General features: G+C 61.5%; 1 protein-coding gene across 1 annotated transcript in view; it reads left to right on the forward strand.

Annotated features, from left to right (window-relative positions):
• GRAMD4 (GRAM domain containing 4) overlaps positions 1-12,787 on the forward strand; it is a 61,256-nt gene that overhangs the window by 18,212 nt on the left and 30,257 nt on the right. The window contains exon 2 of the mRNA XM_087814986.1: positions 10,063-10,273. Coding sequence (XP_087671112.1) covers positions 10,063-10,273 — 211 coding nt within the window. The remainder of the gene's footprint in view (positions 1-10,062; positions 10,274-12,787) is intronic.

Here is a 12,787-nt window from a genome sequence, read left to right on the forward strand (position 1 = left end):
ACCTGCGACCCTTCAGCGTGCGGGCCGACGCTCTCACCACTGAGCCACACTGGCCAGAGCTCCCCTTGATTTTTTAAGGCCAGCAATGCCTGTGCCCTCCTGAGAATGCCACCGGCTTATCACCGGTTCCCACAGGTGTCACCTCCTCCTGGTCTGCCGTGGAGGGTGCAGGTCACTGTCCAGGGCCCCCCCAAAGCGCAGCTCACCCTGTCCCCACAGCGCGGAGAGGCCCACCGCAGGCTTGCTGAAGCAGAGGGGCCTTCGCGGGCTCAGGCCCTGGGGGTGGGGGTGGGGGGGGGTGGATATGCACCCGTGGGCTCCAGGCGCACTTGGTCCCTTTACCAAAAAGGCTTAGATTTGCTGCACCTCCCGCCGAGAGGCAGGCCGTGTGATGGACGGCCCCTCACCGTGGGCGGGTGGATGACAGGCCCACAGTCCTCGTGCACATAGAAGGCAGTGGTGCGAGGCGTCCCGTGCGTCCATGCACACACAGGTGTGTAAGCCCAGGTGCTCCAGTGCCGGATGTTCACGGATGGAGAGATTCCTGGGGAAGTGGGTGTCTGGGAGGGCTTCCTGGAGGAGGAGACTTGAAAGCTGCATAAGATCCGAAGGCAGGGAGGGCGTTTATAAACAGGCCGGGTGGGGAGGTGGTGGTGTGCTCGGGAGATGGCCGTGGGACTGACCGAGGAGGAGGCCTGTGCTTTCCAGGCCCCTCCTCTGGCCTGAAGGGGCCCCAGGGCAGGGGTGAGGTGGCACCTCCGCTGGGTGGGGTGCGCAGGTTTGTGTGGCGCAGCCCTGAGGCTTACGGGCGAGGGTGCCGGGGAGGCTGTGGAGCCTGGTGGGCCTTCCTTGCTGGTAACTGATCACAGCGCACACTGCGCGCGCCTTGCTCCCGCAGGCGGCAGGGCGTGGGGCTCCCTCGCGGGGCTGTCCCCCAGGGGGACATGAAGGTGCACTCAGCCATTTTTTTCTATTGCAAAAACAATGCCGGGGTGACGTGACCTCACCCATACGTCATGTCGCGAGTGTGAGTAGGAGAGACTCCCGGAGAGGAAGTCGTCACTGCCCCGGATATTGCGAAGTTGCCCGCCGCTCCTCTCTGCGAGTGGGGACACCTCGGCGCCCCGTCCCAGCATGGCGCGCCCGCCATTGCCCGTCTGGTGGGGAGAATAATCTCTCGGTGTGATTTTCACTTGTCTTTCTCCGAGTGAAGGGCCACTGTCACAGGTTTCAGGACTGCTTGGTTTCCCTTTCCTGGGAGCGTCTGTGGCTCTCCCCCTTTTCCTCCCGGCTGCTTATCAGCAACAGACAAACTAATCCTTTGTGACCGTGTTTATCTTCGACGGCGACGGAGGCTCTTGCTCGGCAGACGCGGGTCATCTGTCTTCTGTTTATTGTGCTTCACTCTCGCCTGGAGGGGCCCCGTCCACCCCAAAGTTCTGCGTTCCCCTCACGTCCGGCCTGAGCACCCCCACGGCCCCCCAGGTCCAAGTTCCCCCCATGGCCCCCCAGGCCCCAGCTCCCCCAATAGCCCCCCGATCCGAGTACCTCCCGTGGCCCCCGGGCCTGAGCTCCCCCCACGGCCCCCCAGGCCCTAGCTCCCCCGATAGCCCCCAGATCCAAGTACCTCCCGTGGCCCCCAGGCCTGAGCTGCCCCCATGGCCCCTGGGCCACTTCCGTGCTCCCTCGATACACCGGAGTCCTTGGTCCATTTGGAACCCGTTTGGGGAGGCGCGAGGTGTGGCTCCAGCCTTGTCCTCCACGCGCAGCCACCTGATGTCTTTTGTTGTTTTGTTGAACGATGACCCCCCCGATTTCGAATGCCCCTCAACCCCTCTGGGTCTGGGTCGGCGCGTCCCAGTTTGTTCTGTGGCTCTGCTGTCTGCTCACGTGGTCATCGCCCTGGAACGACTGTGGCCGTGTCGTACTCAGGACGTGGCAGGGCCGAGCCCCCCCGTCGGTCTTACCCTTTAGAATTTTCCTGGCCGCTCCGCTGTTTACATTTCCTTATAAACCATACCTCTTCTACGTCATTTTTAAAAAAGGAATCACATTAGGGATTATTTCAGGCAGGCTTATGCACACCCGCCCCCCCATATGCGTAAATACGGCAAAATACACACAAATGAAGCTTAACCGCCCAGCCGTTCCTCAGTGCGCAGCTCAGTGGCTTTGGGTACGTTCACTTCGTGTGTGACCGTCACCACCATCCATCCACCATCCCTCTCCGGAACGTCCTCACCTTCCCAAACCGAACCCCTGTCCCCGAGAGCACTCACCCCCCGCCCCTGGCGCCCACCGTCGACGTCCTGCCCCTGTGGCTGTGACGTCTCGTGACAGCGGCCTCTGCACTGCTTGTTCGTTCGCGCCCGGCTGGTTTCACTGAGCACAGTGTCCCCAGGGCTCGTCCGTGTCGTAACCTGTGTAGAATTCCCCTACTTTTTAAGGCTGCGTGATGCTCCGCTGCAGCGCCGGGCTCGTCTCCCTCACCCACTCACGTGCTGGTAGATGCCGGGGCGGCCTCCGCCTCGCGGCTGGTGGGAGGGAGGAGCTCGTGTGAACAGGTATGTTGGAGGCTTTCGGTTCTTCTGGGCGTGGACCCAGAGTGAGATGGCTGAGTCACTGGTGGTTTCCACGGCGCCGTGGCTGTGGTTTTCCGCTCTCTGGCTGTGGGTGCTGGGAGTCAGGCACGCGTGTTTGCCTGAGAACACGTGCTCCCCTGCTTTGCTGCTGACCAAGCTGACCCTCTGCGACCCGGCCCCCTGGACCCCAGGCGGGCCTGTGAGCGGGTCCTGGGGGGCAGGCAGGAGTGACCAGGCCCTGGACCCCATCTTCCAGCTAGTAATGTCTGTGACATCCCTCCGAACCTCAGTTTCCTTCTCAAAGAGGGGAGGGGCACCATCAGAGCAGCCAATATTTATTAAGTTCTTAGTAAAAGCCAGGCCACAGGCGAGGGGGGCGAGAGCCTGAGACCCGCCTGGGAAAGCGCTCGCTTGTTCTCGGTGAGTGTGCCCATTAGGAGAATTGCCCCAGGTGGGGACGAGTGACCCTGGGCTGCTCCCTGCCCTCGCTCCTCCCGTCCGAGTGTCGGGGCGTCCGGCGTGGACCTCGATCTCCCTCCCCGGCTCCTTGCCTCTCTCCTTAAGGAGACTGGGTGGTGGTGAGGCGTGAGCACAGGTGTGTGACGCTTAGGCCACGTTAGGTGGGACCCACGTGCTTCCGGGGGCATCCAGGGTCCTGCTGGCCTCCCAGCTCCCTGGGAGTGAGCCAGCAAGTCCCGGCACCTGTCTGAGAATCCTGTTCTGATGGGTACTTACTGCCTTAGGACAGGGACAGTGACGGAGTCGGCCTCAGCCACTTGCTTTGTAAATAGCATTTCACTGGCCCAGAGCTACCCTGATTTCACGGCCACAGCAGAGAAGTTGTGACAGAGACTGCGGCCACCGGGCCTCAGACCTTTCCCACCCGGCCCGTGGCAGGCCCGGCTCCCGAGGCCTGGGGGCTGCGCTGTGCGTCCCGCCAGCGACAGCACCGATTCCGAAACGCACTCGGAGAACAGCCTGTTCTCAGGCAGCGGCCGGCGGCCGCCCCACTCTCAGGAACTTGGGCCGGGGCCACGCAGGAAGCCGGGAGGAGAACCGGGATCCGGAAGGTGCTCCTACCAGCTGCCTCACTGGCGGGCCTCCCGCGTCCTGGCTGCTACGCAAGACGGAGAGGGCCGGAGGGTAATGAATTCCTGGGTGCGGTTCTTGGCTTATTTGCTCGTCTAACTGAGGCTGGTCGGCTGCTCGGAACCTGTAGGATTTCCTGCTCGCTCTGCTCTGTCTGAGTCAACACCTGTGCGGCCCCTCTGCCAGGCTGCACAGAGCCGTCACACGGTGTGATGGATGTATTACTAGAGGCCTGTGCCGGGGAGGCCAAGTGCCTGGGCTGCCCGGGGTTGGGGCACGCAGGGGCTCTGGAGTCCACTGAGACTGGTTTATGTTCCTGTCTCCTCGAGCCTCAGTTTCCTCATCTGTCAGTTGGTTTCACAGTGGCTCTGCTCTCTCAGTGTTGTGACCAGGACATATGATACCTGGGGTGGGGAGCTGAGTGGTTGCCGGAGCTTATCACTCTTGCCTGAGACCTGGGGCCCCATGTGGGCTTTGGGGTGCACGGGAGGCCTGGGGGGCAGTGATCCCACAGCCCGCTCCTGCCCGGCCCTCGGACCCCGGGTTTGGGTCCCTCCCCTTTTGGAGCTGACAGTGCCTGGGATTCTCGGGATTATCTGGAACCTCTTACCCTTGCTTCCCTCGCCCGTCAGACAGCACACGGAGGTGGCCAGTGGTGCAGCAAGAGCAGCGTCTGCTAAAGGCTGGCCCTGGCTTTGTGGGCACTCGGAGCCCAGGGTGCGCGGCCACCTTGTGCACCCTCCCTTTAGTCACTGAACGGGGGTGACTCCCGGCAGGTGCCAACCCAGCACCTGCAGCCACAGCTGGAGCATCCCCGAGGGCTGTGCCTGCCCCCGACTCGAGCGTGTCTCCTAACAGGGTGGGGCTGGGGCACGGGCCCTAAACGAGGGAGTGAGCCTCAGTGGAAATCCCAGACTTCAAACGAGACGGGACGATGGAATTCAAGGGGATGCTTGGAGGAGAGGGAGCTGGGATGGGAGATGCCCCAGAACTGGAGGTGTCAGGCCCCTCAGCAGGGCTGGAGCCCAGCGTGGGGGAGGCAGGGAAGCCCTGGGCGGTCTCATCTGGATGCCGCAGGGTCTGGTTTCTTGCTGCGGGGAGAAGGGGCTCTGGGGGGGTCCTGTGACCACCTGGGCAGGAAGTGGGGTGGAGGCGGGGAGCACAGATGTGTGCCTGGCCTGCAGGTGGGCGTCTGTGGAGTGGTCGCGCGATCGAGGCCTCCTTGAGGGGAGTGGCTTGAGCAGCTGGTGGACACGGAGCTATGATGCGGGAGGACACAGGCTGGAGGTCTGTGCTGAGTGGGACGGAGTCAGACCACCAGGGAGATGTCCCGCAGGGTGAGCAGAGTGACCTCGAGGGGAGCCCAGCAGGACTGAGGCAGGAGTCCAGGGTGATGGTGGTGGCTCCCGGACAAGCCTCGAGTTTGGGGAGACCCGGGGGTCATCAGATGTGAGGCAGGGCCAGGGCCAGCAGTCACAAGGGCCTTATGGGTCTCGGGCATCCAGACTGGTCCCAGGAAGCACCTAGCACAGGGCCCCTCATGGCTTCTTGGGAGCCGTGTGTGCTGGGGTTCTGGGGAGATCGCTTGTAGGGGCGGGGGCCTTTGGGGTCCTGATTAGGACTGGGTCTTAGTCAGTGACTCTTCCCTGGCCCTCCTGTTCCCCCGGCAAAGTCTTCGAACCCACAGCTGCCGTCCCAGACTGCCTGGACCTCAGGGCTTGGGGCCGTCTTCCCTGAGGACAGAGGCCTGGCAGACGGCCATGCGGTCAGCTGGGACCAGCTCGGGGTGGACAGGGAGGCACTCAGTGCTCTCTCAGCATCTGTGATTCCTCAGGAACGTGGTTTGGGACGAGGGCTGCTTCCTGTGGGAGCACCGACGTCGTTTATCCTGGGATCGCGGGAGAGCCCCCAGGTCCTCGGGAGGAGAGGCTGGCCTGGGGGGGCGGGAGGGACGCAGCCAGGGGCAGAACGCTTGCGCTGCGCCTCGAGGGAGGGCAACAGGGACGTGGCAGGCCAGAGACCAGGAACCACTTTTTTTAAACCTTGGGCTGGGAGTGGAAATAAAGTCCTTTGTGGTTTCCAAGCCCAGTGTTCCCCAGACACTGCAGCCTTTGTGTGTCCAGAAGCCATTCAGTGGGTTTCCAGAGCCGAGGGCTTTGTGTCCGGCCGGCCCTGCTGGACTCAGTCCTGCTGGGAAGGCCCAGAGCCCTGCGGCCACTGCCTCGAGCTGGAGCCTCACGGCCCCGGGGAACAGCACCAGGCGTCCTCGCGTGCATGGTCCTGTCTGTGGCCCGCGGTCTCAGGGTCCTTGTGGAATGCCGTGGCGCTGAGCAGGGCCCTGGCATCGCCGCAGCCAGGGAGCATTAACCGTCTGCTTCCACCTGCAGGTACGGGGCAGGGGGCCCTCGGGGGCTGTAGGGGCCCTGGGGCAGCAGGTCCCACTCTGAGCAGCTGCTCACCTCGGGGTGGGTGTGCAGGGAGCTGCCCAGGGGGCTTTGTGGGGGTGCACGAGGGCTGGTTCTGGGAGGTGGGTTTCCCCCCACGGGCCTTGGGGAGTGAAGGGTGGGTGTAGGGTGGGGGATGCTTGGATAAAGGGAGGGCCAGATGGGCGACACCTGGCAGCAGCAACCAGAAGGCAGGTGCAGGGGAGGTTTGTTGAGACAGCGCCCACTTGACGCTGGGCATGGGGAGGGCTTCTCTCCGGGTCACGGTTGGTGTCTGAGACCCAGCCCCCCTTTCCCTCTCTGTGGACTGTGGTCCATGTCTGTGTCCTACATCTTCATCTGAAAGTTGGGGGGATGTACTGTGCTGAACAGTGTCCCCGAAATTCCAATGTAGCTGGAACCTGTGACTGGGGACCTTACTTGGAAACAGGGACTTTGCAGGCATAATTCAGGTGAGGTCATCCTGGGGTGAGGCATGGCGGGCTTCCCTGGCAGCCCGGACCCATCCTGATGGGGTCGGCGTGGGGGGGTTGGGTCTGGTCCTGATCTGACAGCAGAGTGCGTTGGTCGTGTGTGTGAGGAGCCGAAGGAGTCAGCGAGCAGGGTGGTGGTGGGGGCAATGGGACCCGGCCCTCTGGGAGCCCCTCGCTCAGGCAGGCGCAGTGTTTGGACCCTGCAATGCGGGCTGGTGTGAGTATCCAGCAGGAGGAGCCCAAGGCTCGGGTGACCTGGTGGCTGGAAGGACGTGCCCCACTGGGTAGCCAAGGGCACGCGGGCCCAGCACTGGGTGCCCAGGCGGGGGCGAGTGCTGCATTCTTATGGCGGCAGGGCAGACACTCGGTGCTTTGTCCCCTCGCCCCGCTAGGCCCTCATTTGCTTGCAGCGGCTGAATTGGGAAGGAAGGCGGCCCCAGCCTCGGGGACTGTGAGAAACGCAGGGAGAGAGGTCCGCTCACCAGACCCTGCAGGGGAGAAGCCTGGCCGGGCGAGGCGGGCACTTGACCGCTCTCCGGGGGGTGAGCATCTGCCGGGGCCTCAGTGCCGGCCCGTCTGAGGCTAGATGACGGGGAATCTCTCCGTCTTTGTGAAAAAGGAAGGAGGTGGGTTCTGTGTGGCTGCATTTACCCCAGCCGGCGTGTTTTAATTTCTTTCAGTTTAAAAAGCAATAGGGAAGCATCATAGGACGTTTGGGGGGAGAGATGTTACAAACCACGCATAAGCCTGCAACCCTAACACTCCCGTGTCACCTGTGGTCTTTTTATTTTATTTTTATTAAACACTTTTTTTTTTAATCCTTGCCTGAGGATATTTTTTCCATTGCTTTTCAGAGAGAGCGGAAGGGAGAGAGCAACATCGATGCGAGAGACACATCGATGGGCTGCCTCCCACACTCGCCCCAACCAGGGATGGGATGAGCCTGCGGCAGGGGGCGTGCCCTTGGCCAGAATCGAACCCGAGACCCTGCAGCCCGTGAGCCGATGCTCTAACCGCCGAGCCAGACTGGCCAGGCCTCCTTTGGTCTTTTTAGATGCCTGTTTGCTGTCACGGCGACCTGGGGTAGCAACGTTTTATAACGGCCTTTGTCCCTCGCTGGGATGCGGGTCCAGCGTGATCTGCCAGCACTCCCTCCCCGGCCCCGTGTGGATGGCTGGCTCGTAGCACTGCCTTGTCACCCCGCTGTGGGCAGGAGGCCTTCGCCACCTGTTGGACTTGCTCCTGGGCTGCCCCTCACAGGTGGAACCCTGCCCAGAGGGCGCCGGGTCGGGGCCCTGCTACCTTCCTGCAGGCGCGGCCTCTGTTTCCTTTGCAGCTGGGGGCTTTCCCACCTCGGGGGGCAGTTTCCTCGCGCCCGCGTCCCCGGCCCCGCGAGTTGGCTCCGCCGTGTGCCGAGGTCCCGTGACGTTTACCAGTTTGTTCAGTCTCTTTCCTAACAAAGATATTAGTCTTTCACGTGCCGCGTTTGCTGCCCGTAGCCCGGGGTCGTCGCCTTTTTTTTTTTTTTAAATTTAAGCAAATGAAAGTTTACTTTTGTCCAGTTGACCGTTAGACGTTTTTAACTTTGTGCTTATTTTTTTCAGGCTCTCAAATAGACCATTTCCCTCTCTCCAGGGGCTTGCTAAGCACTAAGTTCTCTTTAGTTTTTGTTTTTTTTTAAAATAAAGTTTACATAACCTTTCAGCGCATCTAGAGTTTGCTGCTCCTTTGCACATATTTTTCCAGATGGTTGGGCCCTCCCACCCCCTGAGGGCAGGGCCGCCACCCCCCCATCCTGCACAGCCTTGTGCACCCCTGGTCGCTCTGAGTTCCAGGGCCATTGGGTTCCCCGTGGTTTTTGCACCAGGGCCACATCCGGCCACCTTGTCATGTCCCGAGAGAGCTCTGAGAGCGCCTGTCCCAGGAGCACCCGCAGCCCCTCCCCTGACACCCTGCAGGCCTCACCTGTCCTCACAGACCGGAGCACGTCTGGTGCCTTCTGAGGGGGGTCCTTGCCGTGAGCGGTGATGCCCCAGGGAGGAAGGCCCTGGAGGGGGGGAGCAGGCACATCAGCAGAGCAGACGACACCCCTGGGAGCGATTAGCGATTAACGGTCATCAGGGAGCCTCTGCACCCACAGTTGGAAACAGGAAACACTTCTCCCCCCTTCCTGGTTCTTCGTGAAACAGCCCAAGGGGGCGGTTAGGGCCTGTTGGCGGATTCCATCTTGCTCACCCACTTCCTGCCCGCCCCCCCGTGGAAATACCCGTGTCCCTCATTGGGTCCAGGCCTGGGGTTGGGCCGCGATGTGCGTCACCGGGACTCTCGGCGTACTTCACTGGTGATGTTCCCATTTCAGAAGCGGGAGCTAAGGCTCAGGAGGGTGGCCAGCGGCCAGCAGGCTTTGAACCTAGGTGTGTCCGGAGCCCCCACTTCTGCCAGGACCCAGGGCCTCCTGGGGAAATTGGGGGGGCTGGGGGGCGAGGTCTGGCCTGTCGCCCCAGGTGGGAAGCTGTGTGACGGGCACTAGGGTCGGGGTGCGTGGCCCCTGCTGTGGGCTGAGTGAGGGTGGCTGGATGTTTGGACGACAGGCCATTCACAGCCTGGCCCCTGGGACTTTGAGGGGGGTCACCTAGGCTTTCCTGGCTGAGCTTAGGTGGAGAGATGGGGACTGGGGACTCCATGGTATGTCCCTCCCGGTTGGTTGTGCATACGTGTTTAAACTTAGGTGCCTGCCGTGTGGCCACGTTGTGGTTCCCACAGCACAACACCCACCACGCCTGCAGCCTCGGGGCTGCCCAGGGAAGCAGGCAGGCCGCCGGCCACGCGTGTGTGTGGAGTCCTCTCAGAGCAGGGGAGGCTCAGCCGAGTCTAGCGGCCCGTCCGGGGCCAGCGGAGCGGGCAGGATGGAGCAGCCTGGGCTGTGTCCTGGGGAAGGGGCCACGCGAAGCAGCCGAGCCAGAGCCTCGCTAGGTCCAGAGGGACCCCACTGAGACACCCCGTGTCTGGTGTCTGGGTGGTTTCCGGGGGGTTGTGGCTGCCCCAGGCAGCGCACGTAGCCACAGCTCTGGCCACATTCTTGACGGTTCGTTAGGAGAGCTTTTGAGCCGTGTGGGCCCCTTCCCCGGGTGTCCCTCCCCCCCCTCCCCAGGGCCTCCGGCTGCCCTGGTGCACCAGGCTGGCCCGTCTTTCTGGTCGAAAGTTCCCGCTGAGACGCTTGCCTCCCTCCTGCCCTGTGGGGCACACAGTGGGACGGCTTTTGTCTGCAGCAGTGGCAGGAAGTCGGCTGCCAGCCCAGGGGGTGGGTGCAAGGTGGGAGCCGTGCCCAGAATTGGCTGCTCCCTGAGGACAGGGTTGGTCGCAGCCCAGGGCGCTGGGCCAGGAGAGTGTCCTTGAGGCTGGTGGGTGCGCGTGCTGGGCAGGTAGCCAGTGGGCGAGCGACCCGCTGACCCTGTTCCCCTTCTCCCCCCGCAGGGACCCCGACCGTCATGTTAAGGTGAAGCAGAGGGGCTCAGTGCTGAACATGCTCAGGAGGCTGGACAAGATCAGGTTCAGAGGTCACAAGAGAGATGACTTCCTCGATCTAGCGGAGTCTCCCAATGCCTCGGACACCGAGTGTGGAGACGAAGTCCCCCTGAAGATACCTCGGACCTCGCCCCGGGACAGCGAGGAGCTGAGGGACCCTGTGAGTACCCCGTGCCGGCCTCCCGGGGCCAGAATGTCCTCCCCCTCTGCCTGGCCTCAGACCCCGGGGTCCTCGGTGTGGGGTCCCCCATCCTCGGGTGGCTAGGCTGTGTGGGCTTGGGCAGAATGTGACCCGCCTGGCTGGTGAGAGACAAGCTGGGCCTGCTCGCCCCGTCTCCTGCCCTGCCCACCCCCTGCCCATGTCACTGGTGGGGCTTGTCACCGGGTCCAGGATAAACAGCCTTTCCTTGACCCAGGGCTTGTCCAGTGGCTGGATCACCCTCCACGTGGTTCCGGGTGGTTGGCTGGCTCCTCACGCAGAAGTGGTGCTGAAGCCCAGCCTGACCCCTGGGAGTCTGGACACAGGGGGTGGATGGACAGGGCACTGTCTGGAAGCTGCTGGGCCCTGGCCTGCCTCTGGCTGCGCTTGGGCAACCTGGCTGGTCTGCCTGGCTATGCCAGGGTGTTTGTCCCTGACCCCTGGCCTCTGGAGAGCCCTCGTCAGCCCACGCAGAGACAGTGGCCCCTATGGGCCAGTTGGTGGGGCCTTCTTTATCGGGGCAGCAAATATCCTGTGGGCACCTCCACTAGACACTGTGGCACCTGTGGGCCCTGCTGTCTGGAAGCTTGCGTTTCGTCAGCGGGGGGTGGGGAGGATCTGTGGCCCCCTCCCTGCCAGGTGTGATTGCCAGGCTCATCCTGTGGGCACAACCACCCAGGTCCTCCCCACTGCCAGCGAAGACGCCCAGAGCCATCTCAGTCCTCTCTGGGTGACCTCCCGGCATGGACACCAAGTTTAATGGCCCTTTGGTTTCCTCCCCGAGCGCCTGCACCAGGCTTTCTTTGCAGATGTGTCCTGTGTGTGCTCGCTCCCCCACTCCCTGTATTTTTAATGCTCTGTCAGGGAACAGGCCTGCCCTCCGCTCCCAGCAGGATGAATAATTTACCGGCACTGCCTCCTGAGAGCCGGCTGCCCCGCACCCCGGCCACGTCCCGGCAGAGGCGCTGGTGGGTCCTCCAGGCTGGGGCCCCGCTTGTGTGTCTCCTGGTGTAGTCGCGGCACCAAGCAGCACACACTTGACTTGCAGGGACAGCCTTGTTTTTTGTTCGGCCGGCGCCAGCCTGGGGGCTGGGGCTGCGGTTCTCGGATGTTCTTTGGACCAAGAGTGGGCCTCTCGGGAGCAAGAATCCCCACACATGGCTCCAAGCTCTGTGTGCGTACAATAAACCCTCGATTTTTCCGACCTTGATTTAACAGACTTCGGATTTGACAGACAAAATTTCTGGTCTGTATGTCATATGTGTAAATTAACAGGTTAGCGTTTGTTTTTCAGTCACTCTTATTTTTAACAAATTTTAGTGAATGGGCCATATGTTGGGAAAAACACTGTAGTAATTCCTCCGAGATAAATATTACGTACGTACAACTCTAGTCTACGTATTTAAACCCAAGAGTCACCGATCGTAAGCAATGTTTGGGGAATGATTAGCATGTGATCACACTGCACTACCAGGGGAAATTGGTTCTGTTGTCCTGTGCCCCGATGTGTGCTAAGCCCCCCCAAGTCGCTAAGCCCGGGCCCAGCCACTAAGCCCCGCCCCAGTGGCTAAGCCCTGCCCCAGCCATGTGCATTTATTTACTCGCAGTGATGGGCGAATGCAGGAATTTACTAGACCTAGTCAGTATAAATTTAATTTTTTTTTAATTCTCACCAGAGAATATTTTTTCCATTGCTTTTCAGAGAGTAGATGGGGGAGAGAAACATGGATGTGAGAGAGACACCGATCGGTTGGCTCCCTAACGCGCCCTGACCGGGGCTGGGGATCGAGCCTGCAACTGAGATACATGCCCTTGTCTGGATTCGAACCCAAGACCCTTCCGTCTGAGGGCTGATGCTCTAACCACTGAGCCAAACTGGCTAGGGCTGTTTAGTATAAATTTAAAATTATAGTAATACATAGAAAAACTCTTTTGTGAAATTAAAATTTTCATACATACTTAATTACACAAACATGTCTACATAAGTAAAAACAGGTAAACTAACTAATTTGTCAATTTTTTAGCCTAAACATCCAGAAATCTATTACATAACGGACTTTCGGCTTTAACAGACACCCCGAACTAGTCCATTGTCTGAAGGCTTTACTGTGTGTGTGAGAGACGGAGACGGGGCCCCACACAGAGCCCGGTCGGACTGTTCCGCTCCACTCTGTCCATCGGAGGAGTCCAGTGGCAGCTGCCTGACCTGGGAGCCGTCCTGGTGGAGACCCAGACTCGATCCGGAGCATGGCCCTCCCACGCGCGTGTGTCTGAGTGCGGGTGTCACGGGGACAGCACAGAGGGTCTGCAGGCCCGGGATCAGATCCTCACGCGGCCACGGGACTGTGGGCCGGTGACGCGGGCTGGCGGCCCCCGTCTGGGCGCTGCAGAGGTCACGGCGCCGTCCTGAGAGTGCGGTGCCCTGCGAGGCTGCAGAGTGGACGGGGGCGGGGGGGCACCCGGGCGCCGTGTGAG

Source organism: Miniopterus natalensis, chromosome 2 (genome assembly GCF_054644295.1).
Source record: "Miniopterus natalensis isolate mMinNat1 chromosome 2, mMinNat1.hap1, whole genome shotgun sequence".
NCBI classification, from domain to species: domain Eukaryota; kingdom Metazoa; phylum Chordata; class Mammalia; order Chiroptera; family Miniopteridae; genus Miniopterus; species Miniopterus natalensis.